The sequence below is a fragment of the Schistocerca gregaria genome, chromosome 2 (genome assembly GCF_023897955.1).
Source record: "Schistocerca gregaria isolate iqSchGreg1 chromosome 2, iqSchGreg1.2, whole genome shotgun sequence".
Classification (NCBI taxonomy): domain Eukaryota; kingdom Metazoa; phylum Arthropoda; class Insecta; order Orthoptera; family Acrididae; genus Schistocerca; species Schistocerca gregaria.
In genome coordinates this window covers 365,455,775-365,478,857 of record NC_064921.1, presented here as the reverse complement: position 1 = coordinate 365,478,857, position 23,083 = coordinate 365,455,775, and the positions used below count along the sequence as shown (strand labels likewise).

The 23,083-nt window shown below is 43.0% G+C and overlaps 1 protein-coding gene across 1 annotated transcript in view; it reads right to left on the bottom strand.

Annotated features, from left to right (window-relative positions):
- The window catches only part of LOC126335780 (uncharacterized), a 76,415-nt gene extending 56,945 nt beyond the window's left edge, over positions 1-19,470 (bottom strand). The window contains exons 1-3 of the mRNA XM_049999242.1: positions 19,399-19,470; positions 18,895-19,065; positions 7,703-7,885 (exon numbers count right to left, since the gene is read on the bottom strand). Of these exons, the coding sequence (XP_049855199.1) occupies positions 7,703-7,885; positions 18,895-19,065; positions 19,399-19,470 (426 nt within the window). The remainder of the gene's footprint in view (positions 1-7,702; positions 7,886-18,894; positions 19,066-19,398) is intronic.
- Between the last annotated feature and the right edge of the window lie 3,613 nt (positions 19,471-23,083).

The following is a 23,083-nucleotide window of genomic DNA, read 5'->3' as shown; positions in this document are numbered from 1 at the left end:
CACCCCTTTTTGTGCAAGAGTAAGTGACTTTAAATCGATGTGAACATTATTCTTCAGTAATATATTCCATGAATTGAGCTGTTGGTTTGAAAAAGTGATCTATTTTTAATGACAAATTTCATTAAGGAGTAAATATATTTGGAAGTAGTGGTTAGTATCCATAGTTCCCTAAGCAAGCTTCTGCAGGATGTTCTTGAGTTCACACCACATATAACACTTATTGCAAGTTTTTGTGGACGGAAAACTTTAGCTTGGCTTGATGTCTTACCCCAAATAATCCCATATGACATTATGGAATGAAAGTAAGCATAGTATGCCAGCTTTTTCATTTTTATATCCACTATGTCTGACACAATTCGCATTGCATATAGAGATTTGTTAAGACGATTCAGCAGTTCTGTTGTTTGCTCCTCCCAGTTGAAATTATTATCAAACTGTAATCCCAAGAATTTAACACCGTCCACTTCTTCTATCTACTTGTCGTTGTATGTTAAGCATATACTCGTCGGAAACCCCTTGCAAGTTCTGCACTGCATGTAGTGTAAAATGTTCAAAACGATTTCGGGCTTGCTGCAGGACGTCGTAAACTTCATGGTACGATATTTCGGCTGGATAACTGTCAACCATCTTCAGATGAACCGAACGACAACTGACGAAGACGTTCTCCGCTTCGTCTTATATAGTGCGCTGATAGTACTGTCGCGCATGCGTTACAGTCGCGGAGACAGAAGGGCCACACCGCCCAGCGACAGCGCCCTCGCTGGTGGAAGTGCAAGATGCAACTGCCGTCGGTATTGTCGTTGGCCACAGCTGTCGAAGTCTTCTGGCGTCTTCGTCTCGAGCAAATTTCGGAGATGACGGAATTCCATGCGTTATTCAATTGGTAACCACTGTCACGGTTCGTTAGATTTCTCGCAATGCGTGTTTCAAGGGATTCTTTGATAATGGAGTCCCAAAAAGTCATTGCTATGACCAAAATTGAAGTTTTGTCGTGCACAGGGCACATACGGTGCGGATGCAGATAATTTGCCTAAGGAACTTGCAAATTTGAGGACGGTGTTCAGATATAGTGGATACTCGACTAGGCAAATTAACAGGGGCTTGTCAGCTAGAGCCAGGAAGCGGGAAGTGCATAAAGAGGAGAACGCGTCAGCCAGGTCCGTAGCTTTTCTTCCCTTCGTTGGAAATATGTCCTTCAAGATAGCGTGGATTATTAATAATTTTCATGTGAACGTGGTTATTCGCCTGCCTTTTAAGATTTCGGATTTGCTTGGATCGGTGAAAGATGCTTTGTTACTGCGGAAGGCGGGAATTTACAAAATACCGTGTCAATGTGGTATGGCCTGTATAGGACAGACAACGCTTACCGTGGAAGAGCGTTGTACGGAACATTAACGTTGCACACCCCTACTGGAACCCAGTAAGTCTGAAGTTGCGGAATATTGTATTTCTAACGGACATTCAATGGAGTAGGACAACACTTCGATTGTGGCCATAGCAATTACTTTTTGGGACTCCATTATCAAAGAATCCCTTGAAATTCGCATTGCGGGAAATCTAACGAACCGTGACAGTGGTTACAAATTAAATAACGCATGGAATTCCGTCATCTCCGAAATTTGCTCGAGACGAAGACGCCAGAAGACTTCGACAGCTGTGGCCAACGACAATACCGACGGCAGCTGCGTCTTGCACTTCCACCAGCGAGGGCGCTGCCTCTGGCCCTTCTGTCTCCGCAACTGCAACGCAGTGCTATCAGCGGAGAACGTCTTCGTCAGTCCTCATTCGGCTCACCTGAAGATGTCTGGCAGCTGACCAGCCGAAATATCGTACAATGAATTTTACGACGACCGGCTGCAAACCCGACATCTTTCTGAACTGAATGTAATCTGTTTTTTCAAAGTTTAGTGACAAAGAATTGGCCGGGAACCAGTGATTAATGTCCAAAAATATTTTATTAGCTGATATTTCTAAGACTACACTTGATTTGCTATTTACTCCAATGTTTGAATCATCGGCAAACAAAACAACCTCGGCATCTGGTAATCTTACTGATGAAAGGTCATTGATACACACAAGAAAAAGTAGATCCAGTGATGAAAGCATGAGAGTGTGTGTTATTTGGTTTCAAGTTTTCTTTGGAATGGGAGGATAAGTGTAGTATACTGTTTTATACTGAAATGTACTCGTATTGTTTGTAGTACCTGTTAATAACGTGTGAAAGCATTTGCGTAACTAGTGCTATATTTTTTTGCATTTGCGACTAAGAATACCCTGGTCTCTAAAGTTACAAGGCAGTCTCAGTGGAAAGAAGCAATACCATTGAAAGCAGAAGTAACAAACTTGAATAACAATTCTGTCAAAAGCTCCCATCGCGGAGGTTTCTATTAAATGCAAGGAAGTATGAAAAATGGATGTGAACTAAAACAAAGTATGATGTGAACAACATTTAAATTAAGCAGTTGACACACAAATTGGTAAGCAGGAAAAAATTTACTTGAGTCCACAGAATACTACGTTGTTAGTTTTATACAAAACAGAAACAAATGTGGAATCATATACTGCAAAAATTATGCGTGTGAAAATACAATGAGCTGACAAAAGTGAGGGGATACCTCCTGATATGGTGTCGGTTCTCTTTTTACTCAGCGTAGTGCAGCATCTCGACACGGCATGGACTCAACAAGTCACTGGATATGCCCAGCAGAAATACTGAGCCACGCTGGCTCTATAGCGTCTTTAACTGCGAGAGTGTTGCCAGTGCAGGATTTTGTGCACGAAAAGACTTCTAGGTAATGTCCCATAAATGCTCGTCGGATTCATGTTCGGCCCCCTGGATGGCCAAATCATTCGCTCAGATTGTTCAGAATGTTCATCAAACCAATCGCGAACAATTGTGGACCAGTGACATATTGCATTGTCACCCATAAAAATTCCATCGTTGTTTGGGAACATGAAGTCTATGAATGGCTCCATATGGTTTCCAAGTAGCCGAACATAACCATTTTCAGTCAATTATCGATTCAGTTGGACCAGAGGATCCAGTCCATTCCATGTAAACACAGCCCATACCATTATATGGAATCGCCACCAGTTTGCACCGTGCCTTGTTGATTAGTTGGATCCATGGCTTCGTGCGGTTTGCGCCACATTCGAATCCCACCATCAGCTCTTACCAACTGAGGTTGGGACTCATCTGACCGGACAACAGTTTTCCAGCCGATATGGTCACGAGCCCAGGCGAGACGCCTTAGGCAATGTCGTGGTGTTAGCAGAGGCGCTTGAAGCCGTCGTCTGCTGCCACAGCCCATTAACGCCAAATTTCGCCGCATTGTCGTTAGGGAAACGTTCATCTTAGGTCCCACATTGATTTCTGCGGTCATTTCACGCAGTGTTGATTGTCTGTTAGTATTGACAACTCTACGTAAACGCTCTCTGTCATTAAGTGCTCTGTCCATGGGGAGAGGTAATGCCTGAAATCTGGAATTGTCGGCACATTCTTGACACTGTGGATCTCGGATAATTGAATTCCCTAACGATTTACTCAATGGAATGTCCCGTGCTTTAGCCCTAGCTAACATTCCGAGTTCAGACTCTGATAATTCCCGTCCTGCGGCCATATATCATGTCGGAAAACTTTTCTCAGGAATCACCTGAGTACAAATGACAGTTCCGCCAAAACACGGCCATGATATACTCTGTGTACGTGATACTACGGTCATGTGTAATTTTGCATATCGCCATCCCATGACTTTTGTCATCTAAGAGTAAAGCAGAATACGAGCAACACACATATAAGTCGTAACCAGAAAAATAATGTGATGCAACCAGTTTATTATCAGATGTCTTTACGGTTTTGACATGTGCCAAGGTGAATTTTCTTCCACTTTATAATTACCATACAGTCAAAATTACAATATTTGGTTTTAGAAATAAATAATTTTATATGAAAAGACCGCGATGTGATTCACAAAGCTTTAGATGAGTTTATACTCATCTAAATTACAGTAAGTTAATCTTAAAGCTAAGAGTAAAAAATGTTGAAATTTTTCGAGCATATTACTACGCAGGGTCACGAAAACGTTTCAGTTTCCAAGCACGTACCTTACTACTACACTACGAGATCAACATATAAAATACAAATGAAAAATATCGCGTATTTCGAGCTGAAAATACAGATTTTCGTACCATACTTTCTCGTATTCTGAGTTCACTGCCAAGTCACTGCCATTCTGTGCGTCCGTATTGTAATATGGGCCCCTGGTTATATTCTGGTGTTGTGTGGTTTTGGTTGGGGCAACAACAAACTGGTGGCAGGCTTCTCTCCCTCTTGGCCCGTTCGAGTAGACAGCAACAAAGCGGTGGGTGACTGGGGCGTGCTGTGAATCTGCATGTGGAGGCTCATAGTGTGGGACTCCAAGCGGTGCCTGATCGGAAGAGTGTATTCAACATGTTGATTATGAGTTACTACGGTGGTTGTATGTAGGGGGAAATACTATTAACCGTTCGTAAAGTGCTGCTATAACTGATTTTCAACTTTTTCTTTAATATCTTGGTTTGTGGAGTTCTTTTAAGATTCTTTCCGGCACCAGGTAATTTTATTATCACTCCAAAGTTTTAATAATTTAAAACTTAAGCAGACATAACTAAATTTCATCTATTCCAAGGTGGAGTTGGAGATATTAGTTTTTATGGTTGTTTCCTAAACCGTTATGATTTATAAGGGTTGGCATGTAAATAAGGCTGCTAAATGGTTCAACTAATGTCCTTGGTAAAAACCGAAACCAGCCTTCCGCTCTCCAGCTTACCTAATAGGTGTGTTACAAAGACAGCACTTTTATCTGAGTGGAATGTGTCTGACGAGTCAGCGAGCATACGCAGTCGTCTTGCGCAACAGAAGACACACAGGCTAATAGTGACATAGAAGTTGCGAATACGTTTCTAGATACGGCAGGATGTGTGTTAATGGCTTATTTTGGATGCTTAGGGCACAGTTGAGCTATAGGATTTGTTACACCTTGGCTGATCTAGCGTTGGATGTTTCCCCTCCCCTGGAATGTTCTCTGTAGCTGTGAAATGATTTCAAGGACAACATGTAATTCCTGATCGATCCATGCCATACTGCGCCCAGCCATCAATAAACTAATCACCAGTAAAGTTATAGTGTCAACCAAAAAGTATTCCCTGCTCCATTAAACCTACGACTCGTAACTGGTGTGCAAAGTAACTTCAGATGTTCAGTTCCCAGGGGCTGTTGCTTGACCTGGACTTAGCAGCCTCATAAAGGAGTCCGGGAGTCTCAGCTCCTATCGAGTGCAGTAAGGCCTCCTCTTGTACTGCACCACGAGGAATGTCGCAGTTTAGCCAGTGAGTCCGAAGAGGATGGTATAAGAGGAGTACAGTATGACTAGCCCTACTTTTCTACCCCAGTTCTGCGGCGATTAAGACAAACCGTCCTTGGACTATCCTAGTGAGTACCATTCTTTCTTCCTGTTTTTCTTAAACGTTCTCGAAGTTAATGTCCCTAGCAAAAGCAGTATCAGTCCGTTGGCTTTACGAAACATAATAAACTGATAATATAGACACAATTAATAATGGTTAACTTAAAACTAGAAATTTAAAAAACTAACAATTTCCTGAGAGCGCGTCTTACACCAGAACTAAATCGGAAGACATCCTATCGGCGGCTATGGCGCTCAGCCTGTACCTCGTTCTTACACTCCTTTTATTTCGCAGCGTTTGGTACACATTCGTTAGCTTGCACATTATTCGTTTATTTATTGATTGATGTCTGCCATTGAAATATTGTCGTAAGAATGTTTACTTGTGACGAGCAGGCTTCACTAGATGAATATCCGTATTGGAAAAAGCGACTATTATTAACAGATATTTGTTAAGCAAGATTACTTAATACCCTCCTAAATAACAGTGCTTTACCTACATACCTCGCTGCTGACGTAACGGGTGTTCTCGTGTCTAGCCACTGCGCCCCATACCATCCTCCACTGGCAACGCCATGTAGCCCACAGCCTCCTTCAGCTATCGTGGGAACTGAAATCTTACTCCCAACAGTGCCCATTGAGCAGTAAATAGACAGTAATGCTTTACTTACTGAACGCCACACGATATGTACATAAGCAATACAAAATTATAAAGATGGAAAAATAAGGAAGTAAAATGTGTCTGGAACAGAAGGAGTAGCTTAACGTGTCGTCTCGTCTACGTCATTAATCTTCGACTGCGATACCTGCAAGCTCATTTGTGACAGCCCTTTGGGTTTGTGCGATATCTTGATGAAGCTTTCCTTTCAGTCCCCTTTTCGCTCGAGGCTATAAGGAAACATTGCAAGGTGAGAAGTCGGTAACTGATAAAAGTATGGGGTCTTGCATTGTCAAGCAGTAAGGATCAGCCCAGAGAATGACACAAGACTGGACGGCGACGTTGAATTGCTTGTCGCAAATGTTCCAAGATTTCGAAGTAAACAATTTTGTTCACTGTTTGACCTGGAGTACCAGATTCATGGTAAACTAATTCTTTACTGTCAAAGAATGATATTAACATTCTCTTTGTTCTCGAAGGTTGTCGTTTGACTTTTTCCGAGGTTGGTGATGCAGGACTCGGCGATTCAGCACCTTCACGCTTTGTGTAAGGGGTCATATTAGTAGAACCAACTTTCATCCCCAGTAGTAATCACTGACGGAAATGTCGGATCACGTCAGGCTGTATCCAGTAGTTCGTCAGAAATTCTTCGTCTTTTCTCTTTTTGTTCGTCTTTTAGTGTGTGAGGGACGAGTTTTGCATTAAGTTTGCGTTCTCCTAAATCTTTCCGTAATATCTAAAGATACACATCACGACTCAAATTAAGTTCTTATGAGTTCGTACGCACAGTTACATGGCCTGCATCTGGCAATAACCGCGCCACACGCTCCACGTTTGCTTCTGTTTGTGTTGTAGGCGGGCGACCAGCTCTGGAATCGTCTTCTACGTAATCTCTGTCTTCACGAAACCTTTTATGCAACTCGAAAACACAACTTCTCGACAGTGCCTTGCCTGCATATGCTTGCTTAATCATTGTCCACTTTCCACTAGCTATTTTTCCAAGGTTAACCCAGAACATAGTATTCAGTCTTTGTTCACATTCAGCATCCATTGTGTCACTGTAACTAATGCACCAGGAACCCGAATAGTGTGTTACTAAGTTGCCACCTTGTGAGTTGGGGCGGAAACTCGGCCAAGGTCATTTGAAGGACACACGCATACAGGGTAACATAAAACATTAATTTCTTCTAGTATTACCAACTTAGAATTATAAACAACCTGTCCTGGAACTTTTGTGCCAAAGGGAATATCTCGGGCACGCTTATCGTGTCCTGTCTTTCCAGCTCCATTGGCGAATGTTGGAAGAACCAAGAACGACTGTCGCTGAGAAGAAGTCCGAGGTCGAACTTTCGTTACTTCGACGTTTGGTCATTTCGTGAGATGTATGACAGATAAAGTAAAATGTTGTTCGACTGTTCTTCGAAAGAGCTCCTAATATGTCACTGTGACTGCTGAAGACACAGCATCGTCATGGTCCCGTACTTCTTGTTGATCTCGAGGACTGCTTAATTTAGGAACACGGGTGAATCGCGTACTGAGCTCGTGAGTCCTTTTTACAGATTACAAAGTAGCTGCAAACAGCGGTGGCGACGCGCCTGCTCACCTGCACGGAGTCGATGCCCGAGTCGTGCTGGTTGGCGGAGGCGTCGCAGCAGCCGGGCTCGTCGTCGCGGCCGGCGGCCACCACGCTGGGCACCAGCGCCAGCGGAGAGCCCGGCTCCTCCGAGGGGAACACGAAGCTCTGGCCGTCCGCCTCGCCCCGCGGGGAGTCCTGGCTCGGCCATACCTGCACCCGACACCGACACGTTCCGCACTCAGTAGTCCCGTACACACTGCCGCGCACGCTACTGGCCATTAACATTGCTACACCAAGAAGAAATGCAGATGATAAACGGGTAATGATTGGGCAAATGTATTATACTAGAAATGACATGTGATTATATTTTCAGGCAATTTGGGTGCATAGATGCTGAGAAATCAGTACCCAGAACAACCACCTCTGGCCGTTATAACGGCCTTGATACGCCTGGGCATTGAGTCAAACAGAGCTTGGATGGCGTGTACAGGTGCAGCTGCCCGTGCATATTCAGCACTATACCACAGTTTATCAAGAGTAATGACTGCTGTATTGTGACGAGCCAGTTGCTCGGTCACCATTGACCGGACGTTTTCAGTTGATCAGAGATCTGGAGAATGTGCTTGTCAGGGTAGCAGTCGAACATTTTCTGTATCCTGAAACGCCCGTACAGGACCTGTAACATGCGGTCATGCATTATCCTGCTGAAATGTAGGGTTTCGCATGGACCGAATGAAGGGTAGAGCCACGGGTCGTAACACTTCTGTAATGTAACGTCAGTGCGAACAAGATGTGACTGAGACGTGTAACCAATAGCACCCCATACCATCACGCCGGGTGATACGCCATATTGGAGATGGCGAATACACGCTTCCAATGTGCTTTCACCACGATGTCGCCAAACACGGATGCGACCGTCATGATGCTGTAACAGAACCTGGATTCATCCGAAAAAATGACGTTTTGCCATTCGTGTACCCAGGTTCGCCGTTGAGTACACCATCGTAGGCGCTCCTGTCTGTGAGGCAGCGTCAAGGGTAACCCCAGCCATGGTCTGCGAGCTGATAGTCCATGCTGATGCAAACGTCGTCGAACTCTTCGTGCAGATGGTTCTTGTCTTGCAAACGTCCCCATCTGTTGACTCAGGGATCGAGACGTGACTGCACGATCCGTTACAGCCAGGCGGATAAGATGCCTGTCATCTCGACTGCTAGTGATACGAGGCCGTTGGTATCCAGCACGGCGTTCCGTATTACTCTCCTGAACCGACTGATTCCGTATTCTGCTAACAGTCACTGTATCTCGACCAAGTGGAGCAGCAATGTCGCGATACGATAAACCGCAATCGCGATACGCTACAGTCTGACCTTTATCAAAGTCGGAAACGTCATGGTACGCATTTCTCCTCTTTACATGAGGCATCACAAAAATGTTTCATCAGGCAACGCCGGTCAACTGCTGTTTGTGAGTGATAAATCGGTTGGAAACTTTGGTCATGTCAGCAAGTTGTAGGTGTCGCCATCAGCGCTAATCTTGTGTGAATGCTCTGAAAAGCTAATCATTTTCGTATCACAGCGTCTTCTTCCTGTCGGTTAAATTGCTCGTCTGTTCCACGTCATCTTCGTGGTGTAGCAATTTTAATGGCCAGTAGTGTATTTCAAATAAGGCGTAACTGCATAAAGCCTTTGCCTGAACGCTTGTTTTGGCGTAAATGGTGAAAAAAGGTTTGTAACACGAACAACACTCGTCAAGAAATGCAAGAAAAGACTATACAAGGCTTACAATTCGAGCTATTAAGAACTGTGACAGGCATTATGAGTTATACAAAAAAAGTACGGCGTGTTTCAAAAATCCGGGAGCGCTTTAAAAAGTTTATTGGAGCCAAATGAGTACCTTTACATCGTAACAATACAGGGTGAACATTAATAAAACCGACAAATTGTAGGGATGGATTGCTGACCATAAATGGAGGAAAAAGGTTCTATGAACACGTGTCCGGAAATGTGTCGTAGCCACATGTAAGTTCCTCTGACCACGTGTAGTGTGTTCTTTGGGTGTTTCAGGCTATTTGGTTGACGCAGCGTGGTATAAGCACCAGAATGGCCCGGTATTCCAGTCGGGAACAAGCCGAGACGGTGTTTATGTACTGCCAAGCACATGGAAACGGTCGAGAGGCAGCACGACTATAACAAAACAAGCACCCCCACAGACATCAACGACACTGCACAAAGTTTCAAGCCCTATGTCGTCCTTTATGTGTTTATGGGCCATTTTGGACAGACGGACGTGCAGGAAGGCGGCCGACTGCATATACCAGATTTGGAAGATCGGGTTCTACGGGATATTGAGACCAACCCTAATACAAGCTCCAGGCAAGTCGCCCGCCAACATGGTGTAAGCCAAAGTACGATTATGTGAATCCTGCATGACAGGCATGTGCGAACGCGTGCATCGCATCACATGGAGGCCGTTTTGAATATCTGTTGTGACGCGTATGGACAACTCTGAGCTGTGTTCCGGGACCATTTTTTGTCGTTGCCTGAACACTGTGCATTTCCGGACACCTGTTCATAGGAACTTTTTTCCTCCATTCCCAGTCAGGAATCCGCCCCTGCAGTTTGTCGGTTTTATTTGTGTTTGCTATGTATACATAATTTAAAGAGTAAACTTCTAACTTTTTCCTCATTGCAGTCGGGACGCTTTCTGGAGCTGAGAAGGCTTTCCGCATCCTAGAATTTCACAAAACAGAGACTGAAACTGATGTCCAACGACAACTCAGGATGAGCTACGGGAAAGCAGCAGCAACCAGAAAGGCAATCTACAACTGGCATGTGACTTTCGTTGAAACTGGGTGTTTTTGAGATAAGAAGAGAAGAAGTGGTCGGGCAAGTGTGAATGCTAATAACACTGAACGAATGCTGTAAAGTCTCTACACAGAGCTTCACTTGAGTTGGAAATGTCAACAACGACTGTGTGGTCTGTTTTGCGCAAAAAATTAAACATGAAACCACGGAAACTACAGTAATGCAAAACATATATCCTAAAGACAAAACACAGCGCTTCGAATTTTGCTGTTCATTGCAGGTCGAAGATGATGGTACTATAAATCCCATAATTTTTTCTGGCGAGGCGAGATTTCATACAAATGGGAAATTACAGAGGCACAATTGTAGGACTTGGGGAAACTCTCATAACATTGTTGAACACGAGCGACATTCTTCGAAGATCAGTCTTTTTGTGCCATGTCTCACAAAAAACTTTATAGACCTTTCTTCTCTGAAGAACAAGCTGTTAATCGAAAGTCCTCCCATCAGATGTTGCATAACTGGCTGATGCCATATTTGCAAACAGAATCAGAGAACCTTGTCCTTCAGTTAGATGGCGCATCTCCGCATGTTCACCGTGATGTCATGGCACATCTGAACACAGTGCTGCCCAATCGTTGGATTGATCGTGATGGAGCAACAGACCAATAAGTGCTAAAACGACCTGATATCTCCCTGGATATTGTAGTTCCTCTTTATGGCGTTACGTAAAGTATCTCTTCCAGAGGATGTTTTGCAACTAAAACGGAGAGTAGAACTAGCAATAGCCACAGTTCCGGAAGGTACGCTGGACTGTGTGTGGCAATAGTTTGTAGGATCACACGTTTCCCACACGATGTATGTGTGAAGCGAATATTGTTGAAAAGAACTTAAATGTCTGCTCTTTCAAATTATGTATATTGTTACTTTGTGATGCTACTCATTTGGCTGTAATAATGTTTTCCTGGAGTTCAGAAACACGCTGAATAGGTATTTTAAATAAAAAAGGGTATTCGTGGTGACAAACAAATTAATACATTTACATATAAAAATAAAAGATGATAAAAAGCAATTCGTTAAAAAAACCTTTGAACTTGTGGTGTACTGAGTCTGACACAGCACATTAAACTTGTGGGGTGATGTTTCCTGTAAGACAGTTCTTGGTGCATTATATTTCTTAATAACACAGACACCGCTGTTTCTAATCTACAGGGTGTATGCAACGTAACTAGGTTATACAAAGTGGGTTTACAAGTCGACGGAAGCATAATGGAAATAGTGTTAACCTATAGGTCATTAAATAAGGTTTGCATTTCAGCTGGCTCCGAGGTCATATTGCCATACCGGCGATGATACAGCTGCAGACATCTTGTTACCAGGCCAGACTTGCGCTTGATGCTCGGCATTTGTTCCATTTCTAGCCTCTTGCCCTCCTTCTTCTTTTCCCCTCGGCCAGCGCTTGTTTATTCGTTTCCTGCAGTACAGAAAGTTGTCGTGAGAGGAGCTGTACACGCCATGTGGAAACATGGCCGGTCGCCTGACTGTTCAACAGCGAGAGCACAGTGTACTGGACGTTACGAAGTGTGGAATTCCAACGTTCTCGTGCAGAGACGGTGGCATACTGTGAGTGGTGTCAATGCCACAATTCGCCACGGGAGAAAAAAAAAGTCACAGAAGGTAATGATCAAAGGCTCGGTGAAAGATGCTAGAAAAATTGGTCGTCCACCTACGTCTCGATCTGATGATAAAGTGGTGAGTGTGCAGGAAATGTACGTACACAGCCTTCCGAAATCAACATTCTATGCAGCACGAGAAAGTGTACTCATAAGGTAAGCGTATCTCAGGTCTTGCATAATGAACTTAATTATTTAACATGGAAACCGTAATACGTGCAACAGTTGACACTGGAGGATTGTGATTGCAGAATGAAGTGCGGGGAGTCGATTATGCATTGGCACAAAGATTGACCTCAATTGTTTAACAACATTTTGTAGCGTAACAAGACCGTATTCCATGTGGGAAGCTTTATCAGTCGACTCAGTGCCCACTATTGGACAAAAGACGGTGCAGAAGATGCAGCCTCGCCCAAAAGTGACTGTGCGGCGTGGAATGACTGTCACAAATGCCATTTGTCATGCGTGACACAATTAACGCAGTACGCTACCCCCATACGTTTCAAAATTGTGTTTATCTCCCAGTATTTGCATGGGAAAACATCGAAGACATTATTTTTATACAAGATGGCGCATCTTCTCGCTTCACATATGTACGAGCGTCGGTGGTTGAGAGGCTTCTAAGACATTGGCTTGGAAGACGCGCACCTCCTGAGCTGTCTGAAAGAATTCCTGCCCTGAGACCAAGCGACTTCTTTTTATGGGGCTGAGAAAAAGTGTTCCGGACGAAACCTCACACAATGGAAGAGTTGGAATTACGGATTCAGCACGCCATCGGCAGTATTCCACACGACGTCCTCCAGAGGACTGAGGATTCCATACCCTGAAGTTTCAGATGTTTGGTCGACGTCAAAGACGCACTAAACTAATTTTAAAGAAATTGGCGTTGTAAATGTAGAACTTATTTGCCTTTTTCAATACCTACTTACTTTCTAGACTCCCTGTACATAAGATTTCTTACATATTAATGCTAGTATGATAACATTACTGATGAACCTTAATATTTTGGACTGATACTGAAAATTACGCCATTTAACATCTTTGACTCTACAAACTAATTAAGTTTACAAATTTGTGACACAAACTCGACAGTTACATCGAGCAAGTTGTAGAAAGTGACGGAGTCATGTTCGCGCTTCATTCTAAGCAATGCACGCTTCCGCTCTTTTGCAGAAAACCCGAGAAACACCAAGTGGCCCATACTACCTGTTGGCCCAAACCAGCCGCCGTTCCCCTAACACTGCAAATAATGACTCTCCTGGCATTAATGTAGAGAATGGGAGTAAAGCCGTTAATGGAAAGATGCGTACAGAAGCCGGTGTTAAAATAGAAATTGTGACCACAGGAGTCGAAGTAATAGGAGAAGAAATAGCAAAAATATTTAAAGCTTATCTGAGGAGGAATACTGTTCTCCAAAAACGGTAAAAAATGTGGTAAATTTTCTCTTCGCCTGAAAGGAGAAAAATAAGACAGATCATAAAAACACCATGGACTTACCTGCCTTCTCTTCGTAATTTACTAAATGTTTGCTAATATCAACAACGACCACATTACAGAAACACAGAATTTAGTTATGCGAAGGAAGCTAGTTTTCGAAGTGAGTACATAAAAATAAATCGTGTATCATTCATGAAGAAGGAAGTATATAACCGCTTTGAATGGTATTAATAAATTTTGAAAGTGTTTATCTGCGTTTCAAGAAAATATGTTGTAACAGTCGTTAAGAAATATAATACTATTCAACATCTCTTTGTATAATCAAGAATACATAAAAATGCGAAACTTCCCATTAGACTTAATCTGAATTGCACATTCAGAAGTGAAAGAAGACTCCAAACTTTAGATTTCAATTTATTAAAATTATTTAATTATTTTCAGCAGTATTAAATGGACGTCTCAGGTCTTTAATTTGCGAAAAAGGAAATCGAATTAAGAAGAAACATACCGGGTTCACCGTGTTTAGTCTTGACGACACGCTTGAGATTCAAATACAATAGATCAAGATTTAAAAAAAAAATAGAAAATTGAAAAGAAAATTAAACAAATTGTCAATCAGTTGATAAATTTTAATTTCGAGAGTAGTTTCAGACAACGAGTAGAAAGACAGCATAAGTTATGCAATAAGGATTAAAAATGGTCGTCATTGCTTTTGATAAATGAGTTTCTCAATGAAGATTCCAAAGTTTTTGATACAGAAAGTTCACCGCTAGCTTGTATTACCAGTTGTGACTTAAGGTTGTGACATATGGCGTTTTGTAACGAAAACATTCAATAGCCAAGATTTGATCGGCGAGCAGTCTAGAGGTGAATGTTGGGAATCGCTACGGACAGGAAAACAAACACATGAATCTGGGACCCGATTAGAATGGAAACTGCAGTTACTAACGTAATGAAAGTGAAGTGTATGTGTGTGGAACGTGCATGCCAACACATGGAAGGTAGACGATTCAATTAAGTTCTGAGACTGAGGACATGATATAATGGATGGTGAGTTGACGTCATTAAGGATAGTTCCAAAATGTGGTCCATATGACTTGACATTGGCTTGGTATTGTAACTCTTCAGGAGAACACGGTTCCAGTGAATCCACTCTCGGATATAGTGAGACTTTCCCAAAAACCCCAGAAAATGGACAGCTACAGCTTAAGTGTCTACTTCTCTCTGAAAAGGGTGTCCCATTTAAAAACTGACTTTCAGCTACGTGAGTCCACCAAGCGTCGAGCATCTAAGACACTAAGGCAGTTCCGTTACAGACCGGCTTGTTGTTAAGCGGCCCTCCTTGATGGCTCGAGAATACAGAGAAACGCCTGAAGGATGGCCTTTCGCACGATCTGATTCTAGAATTTTTAAGCATCCAAACACGTTACTCGTCTTACCTTATGTTAGAAATATAAAGTTGCAGAAGACACATGCTGTGAGCCTGTTTGGAGCAGGGGAATATCCACTACAATCGGAGAGGACAATAACATCGTGTCGGCCACACAGCGGCTTCCTATCAGAAAAGGGATTAGGCAGGAAACACAGACGAAGAATTTAAGCAATCAGAGTGTTTCCTCCAGAGCCATGGTACACGAAAACTAAAGCTGCAGGCTGTTAGTCAACGCCCACACGACCCACAAGATATCTGTTGAGAGATCAACAAATCACACCACCCACACACGCTTGCATGTAACACGTACTCCTTCATGTGATGCTATAAAGTAACATACTACTCCCTTCATGCCCAATTACTGAGTCGTGTCTATGCCCTGTCAAATCGATCCTGATCCAACTTTTGTTATGATGATTTGTAAAAGATTATAACAATAGACATAAATTTCCTTGCTTTATTGTCAATTTGCAACGTTAATTTCGATTCCACTACAGTATACACATAAAGAAATACACTTACAGATGGCTTTCACACTTTTTCTGGATATTTTGCTGCCGAGTGTGATGGAGCGGCGTTACTTCAAGTCGCTCATAGTGTGTTACGAAATATGATTTGATGATTTACAAATATTTCATGAGGCTCATACAGAGAAACGTAATCAACATGCTGTGAAAGTGTAATATGATGTTATGTATTTATCGTTTTTGTTAACTTAAGCACATAAATCAATAAGAAATATGTAAGGTCTCAGCTTATCCTAAGAGCAGTAAAAATTATGTTTACGCAGTGCAAAATATTCTGCCAGAGAACAGTGGCAGTCATTAGCACTGAGAACGGCGAAGCCTTTGCCCTTGTTGTCCCGTTTTTTAACACCTTTTCTATAAGGGAAAATGCGCAGTAGGCTGACCTGGTAAGCAGCGTTGAGATAGAGTGGCAAATGTGCCTTGTCGTTTTCCGTTTTGGAAACGCCTGTCTCTGTTAGGGGTATACCACAGACGGCCTGGGCTGTGGAGATTACTGTAGTGACAGCGAGCACGGGAAGTCATGTTGCGGCGACCTCTGTAAGACATCGACTGTTTGTGCTAACTTTGGCACAGCCGATTACAACAAGTAGTTACGTGCACTTCCGCATATGAAAGTCGTCTCTATTGTATCGCTTACAGGGATGCAAGATTTTTCCAGGCATTATTAAGTCTTGCAAATACTGTACCATATTGTTTTAGGTATTCTGCTCAAGGGTAGACATTATTGTACTTTGGTCTAGCTAATTTATTAGAGAAGTGAAGAATATGCAGGAGTATGTTAGCAGCAAGTCCTGCACTGCATCTGGCAAATTACAGACATTTTATTCTCTGATATAGTGTAGGAGAGCCAGAGTCACGTTAATTCAAACTGTGTTAAAAGTGGTTTTAACTTAATGCAGTGAACCTTAACGAGTGTCACCGTTTCAGTTCAAACACATATTTCAATTTGCTTAAGTAATATCTTGAAGTTAAGAAATTTTGATTGGAAAGTTGCACCACTGAAAACAGTGTTGTTGTTGTATATTGGTGTGAGGAAACAAGTATGGCAGATTTGATGGATCGCATTGCTTCATTATGTGTTTGACTTGCATTAGCTTAAGTTCCTTCACTCAAAGGTCAAGATGAAAGTAAGAAAAGACTAAAGACCAGTGCAAACTGCAGTTCTATTTAAAACTTACTCAAAGTAATACGTTGGCGTGCTGAAAAGAATTGCCTACGAATTTTCTGTGTGACAACTCTTAATGCTTCTTTAAAATAAAACAAACGCTATTAACATTTTCCATCTTTACTCTTAATGAATACACATTTGCAGCCGTCTGCCGCTACAGGGCTCCGAATTGTAGCGTGTAACAATGTCGGTACGTGGGAAACAGCGTGCTGTAATCAAGTTTCGAATTCGCAGACTTCCTCCACACATGGAACTCCCTCTCCTTCAGCATGGCAATAGAAGACCACTCAGGAGCGCTGAGATTTCTGTTTTTCAGTCATCAGTCTCCTTTCATGCGGCCTCACACGAATTTGTCTTCCGTGCCAACCCCTTCACCTCGGATTAATCCTTGCAGCCAACGTCCTCAATATTTTGTTCGATTTATTCCAATCTCTGTTTTTCTCTACAGGTTTTAACCTCTGCAGCTACCATGGAAGTCAATCCGTGATGTCTTAACAGATGTTCTATCCTCCTGTACCTTCGTCTTATCAGTGTTTACCATGTCTTGCTTTCCTCGCCCATTCTGACGAGAACCTCCTCATTCCTTATCAGCCCATCTAACTCTCAACACACTACTCTAGCCCCAAATCTATTCGGTTTTCACACAGCATATGTATCATTCTGATAAGATGCTGTGCAACATACATACATTCCCAGAAATTTCTCCCTCAGATTAAGGCCTATGTTTGAACACTGCTAGATTTCCCTTGGCAAGGAATGCCCTTTTTTGCCAGCTAGTCTGCTTTTGATGTCCTCTTTCCTTCGTCCGTCATCGGTTAATTTGTTGCTTATATAGCATAATTCCTTAATTTCGCCTACTTCGTGACCATGAATCCTAATTTTGCGTTCCTCGCTTTTCTCATTTCTGCTACTTCTCATTACTTTCGTCTTTCTTCGACTTAATCTCAGTCTATATTCTGTACTCATTATATTGTTCATTTCATTCAGTAGATCATGTAATTCTTCTTCTATTTCACTGAGGATAGCAATGTCATTAGCGAATCGCATCATTGATATCCTTTCACCTTGAATTTTTAATTCCAGTCTCGAACTTTACTCTTACTTCCGTCATTTCTTGTTCGATGTATAGATTGAGCAGTAGTGGCGAAAGACTACATCAAAGTCATAAATCCTTTTTAATAGGAGCAGATCGTTCTTGTTAAATTTGGTAATTTGTGGTAAGATCTTATGGGATCATCGGTCCCTAAGCTTACACACTACTTAATGTAACTTAAAATAACTTACGCTAAGGACGATACACATACACACCGATGCCCGAGAGAGGACTCAAACTGCCGACGGAGGGAGCCTCGCGAACCGTGACAAGATGCCTGAGGCCGTGCGGCTACACGGCTCGGCTTTCGTTCTTGGTCTTTCACTCTTATTGTTCACTCTTATCTAACTTCTTTGCCACTGATTCTTCCTGACTTATCTCTGAAGCTTCAACCTACTCTTCATCATCACTAGATTGTGATCTGAGTCTATATCTGCTTCTGTGTACGTTTTAAAATAGAGTATCTGATTTCGGAATCTCTGCCTAACCACGATGCAACTTCTTCCCTTATATGTAACTTCTTCCCTTATATCCCGGTCTTTTCCAAGTATACCACCTGCTCTTGTGAATAATGAAAACTATTACTAACTGAAATTTATTGCAGGATTGATTTAGTCTTTCCCTTCTTTCATTCCTACTATGTAGCCCATATTCTCCCATACCTCTTTCTTCTTCCCCTGAAACTTCATGCAGTCCTCCATGACTATTCGATTTCCATCTCCCTTCGCGTACTGAACAACCCGTTCAGTTTGCTGTTAAGAGCATCATGTAACTCTGTATTTTACGTATAGGAAAAAGCCAGGTAGGGTCGTTCTGACCAAGACTTTCCGGAAGTTAACGTTGGTTGTAAGGCAAATGTCGTGGCTGTAAATCCACTCTCAAATTGGCTACTCCCAATTATGAACCTGTCTGCCCCAGTACCGGATTTTGCACTAACAAGGCTGTGACTTAAGAATGCATCAGAACTCCACAGTTTGTTCTTTCAGTAGGACAACAGAATAATAAAATCCATTGCAATCAGTATTTTGTACTGGAAGGCGTGTTCCGCCACTCCCGACTGACGGACTGCGTGGCTGTCCCCTTACCTGGAGCAGCGGGAGGCCGCCGGCGGGTGCGGCGGGCCTCTGCGGGTCCCCGCAGGGCGACAGCGACGAGTCCCTGGTCCCCGACCCCGCGCCGGAGCCGTTGGCCGCTTCGGCCCGGCCCGCGCGCAGCCCGCTCCACAGCCGCCGCAGGCCCAGCTCCTTCAGTGGCATCTGCGGCACACCACACCACAGCCACACCGTCACCAAGCGGCGGTATTCTCATCTACACGGCAACAAGCACATACGACATACGAGGGTCACTCCAAAAGAAATACACACTTTCTTTTTAAAATCCCTCTTTTATTCTACATGTTTGTAAGGTATACAGTGCATAGATACATTCTTTAGGAACAACATTTTCATTTCTCCACATAATTTCCATCCCTCTCAACTGACATACGCCATATTGGAACCGGCGCCTGTATACCCGCACGGTGAAATTCTGGACCAACTTGTTGGGGCCACAGGTTGGCAGTGTGCACAAGGGAGTCATCATCTTCAAACCTTGTTCCACGAAGTGTCTTTCACAGGGGTGGGCAGGAACCCTGCACGTGTTGTTAACAGGTGCGTGCACATAGGGGCAAGCTGGCCACTCGCTTATCTCCCAGACCCACCATACCTTCTGTCCTCTCCTCCCTCTGCAATGCGTTTTCTTTCTTAGCTTGCTTTACTGAATGAAGGAATAAGGTTTGTAGGAGTGCTTGAAAGAAATCATGGTTTGAAAGAGTACTTGATATGTACGATACGTTTTATTTAATTATCACAGGTGGAGTTTACAATACGTTTAATATCTGGAACAAAATCTCTACATACAGACAAACGCAAACAGTTACGTAAATTTTCATCACTCATGTTTGCTCTTAACCGAGGCTTATTAATTCAGCAAATGGTTTTCCAGCTCTCGCTATATTAAGCGCAATTTTATAACTTGCACGTACCGCTGGGCTATTATTGTTGTCGTCCTGAAATATTGAAAACATTGCTTCATAAAATGTTAAATCAGTTAGATGAGAGACATGACGAAAGAAAGTCGCATATCTCTCGTGACAACAGCAACTAGGACAGCTTCATCTAATAACGTCAGATCGCTCTTCTTAAGCTCAGTCAATTTCCCCATCCGCTCAGAATCCGATAATAAATTGCACTCGTCCTTGTGAAATTTATTATAATGGCCTTCAATACTAAACTTCCGCTGACCAGCGAGAATACTCTCACATACTAAACATTTCGAATTTTCAAGTTTCTGCACTAAGGAAAAAATAATTCTCCCATTACTTTTTAGAAGATAGCAGATTTCCACTTCCCAGTTTCCTTGTTTCACTCTGCATTTTCCGGTTCTTGAAATACAACGTCCGCGGTTTAGCCTGGCACTACACTTCCGCAACCTGCCGGCTGTTGCCTCTGACCCGGGCGACGACTGCACGCGTGCAGCACACGTGCGGCGCTGTGCGCTCATGAGCCGCGTGCAACGTTTGCCCGGCCCTGGACTTTCAGTTGCCCAAAGAGATGATAGTCACACGGAGCCAGGTCAGGACTGTAAGGCGGGTGTTTCACTGTTGTCCATCCGAGTTTTGTGATCGCTTCCATGGTTTTTGACCGACATGTGGCCGTACATTCTCGTGAAATACCAAAACATCCTGCTTTTGGCGATGTGGTCGAACACGACTCAGTCGAGCTTGAAGTTTCTTCAGCGTCATCACGTATGCATGAGAATTTATGTTGGTTCCACTTGGCACCATGTCCACAAGCAAGAGTCCTTCGTAATCATAAAACACTATAGCCAAAACTTTTCCAGCAGAAGGGGTGGTTTTGAATTATTTTTTTCTTGGGTTAATTTGTGTGATGCCACTCCACTAATTGCCTCTTCGTCTCTGGTGAAAAGTGATAGAGCCATGTTTCATCATCTGTAAACCTTTGTGTCGTCCAAGCCGATGACGTCAAATATCACCAGTAAAAAGAGGGCGACCATTCGTGATCTGAGGGAGCGCTCTGAAATTGTTGTCTTACCGCCTGACAAAGGCAATGCTACAGTTGTTGTCTCCCATAAGGACTAGACTGATAAAATGCAGAACAGTGGACGTTACATTTCAGATGTGTTACGACCCGTGGCTCTAACCTTCATTCGATCCCTGCGAAACCCTACATTTCAGCAGGATAATGTACGACCGCATGTTGCACGTCCTGTAAGGGATTTTCTGGATACATAAAATATTCGACTGCCGCTCTGGCCAGCACATTCTCCAGATCTCTCACCAATTGAAAACGTCTGGTTAATGATGGGCGAGCAACTGGCTCGGCACAATACGCCAGTCACTACTCTTGATGAACTGTGGTATCGTGTTGAAGCTGCATGGGCAGCTGTACCTGTACACGCCATCCAAGCTCTGTTTGACTCAATGCCCAGGCGTATCAAGGCCGTTATTACGGCCAGATGTGGTTGCTCTGGGTACTGATTTCTCAGGATCTATGCACCCAAATTTCGTGAAAATGTAATCACATGCCAGTTCTAGTATAGTATATTTGTCCAATGATTACCCGTTTGTCATCTGCACTTCTTTTTGGTGTAGGAATTTTAATGGCCAGTAGTGTATTTCTCAACATAGTCATCCTAGTGACGAACACATTACTGTCAAGGAGAGACCAGTTTGTTGATACCTATCTGTGAAATGTTTAATAGTGTTGACGAAGCCACAACCTGTCCTCTGTTTGCTACCGCTTCATCACTATCCAAATGAAGTCTTCGAATGTCTTCTTCAGGTTTTGGAGACAAATGAAAATCGGATGCGGCCTCGTCGGGACTCTATGAAGAATGACTGATGGCAGCGAACGCAAGGCGTCAGACTGTTGCTGATGTCGCACCGCTTGTGTGAGGTCTGACACTGTCGTGCTGAAGAGAAGGGTGCGCTTTGTTTCGACGAAGTCTTTGAAGAAACTCGATTACAGCAAGCAGTTTCTCATGCAACGACATAATTACGTTACTTATAGTCGTGTTATACGCTATCGGCAGAAGCCTGGAACTTGCGTCAGCGACGCAGGAAATTCGACCAAGTAATACCTCTGACATGTAACACCTCAACAGACTTTGAGAAGAGAATAAAAAATTCGAAGCATTACTTTTCTGCACGCTCTTGTAGACATATTTCGTATCTAGCGTTTTCTCAGTTTGTACAGAAACCAGATGGCAGTTATAGGAGTCTAAAGACACGAAAGGGAAGCAGTGGTAGGGAAGGGAGTGAGACAGTGTTGTAGCCTCTCCCCGATGTTATTCAATCTGTATATTGAGCAAGCACTGAAGGAAACAAAAGAAAAATTCGGTGCAGGTATTAAAATCCATGGGGAAGAAATAAGAACTTTGAGGTTCGCCGATGACATTGCAATTCTGTCAGAGACAAAAAAGGACTTGAAAGAGTATTTGAACGGAATGGATAGAGTCTGGAAAGGGGGATATAAGATGAACATCAACAAAAGCAAAACGAGTATAATGAAATGTAGTCGAATTAAGTCGGGTGATGCTGAGCGAATTAGATTAGGAAATGTGACACTTAAAGTGGTAAAGAGTTTTGCTATTTGGGGAGCAAAATAACTGATGATGGGCGAAGTAGAGAGGGTAAAAATGTAGACTGGCAATGGCAAGGAAAGTGTTTCTGAAGAAGAGAAAGATGCTAACATCTAGATTTAAGTGTCAGGAAGTCGTTTCTGAAAGTATTTGTATGGAGTGTAGCCATGTATGGAAGTGAAACGTGGACGGTTAATAATTTGGACAAGACGAGAGTAGAAGATTTCGAAATGTGGTGCTACAGAAGAATGCTGAACATTAGATATGTAGATCACATAACTAATGAGGAGGTATTGAGTAGAATTGGGGAGAAGAGGATTTTGTGGCACAACTTGACTAGAAGAAGGGATCGGTTGGTAGGACATGTTCTGAGGCACCAAGGGATCACCAATTTAGTACTGGAGGGAAGCGTGGAGAGTAAAAATCGTAGAGGGAGACCAAGAAATGAATACATTAAACAGATTCAGAAGGATGTAGGTTGCAGTAGGTACTGGGAGATGAAGAAGCTTGCACAGGGTAGAGTAGCATGGAGAGCTGCATCAAACCAGTCTCAGGACTGAAGACCACAACAGCAACAACAGAGTTTTATCCTTGATCTTTTGAAAAGTATTTGAATCAAGTGTTCCTAATTCG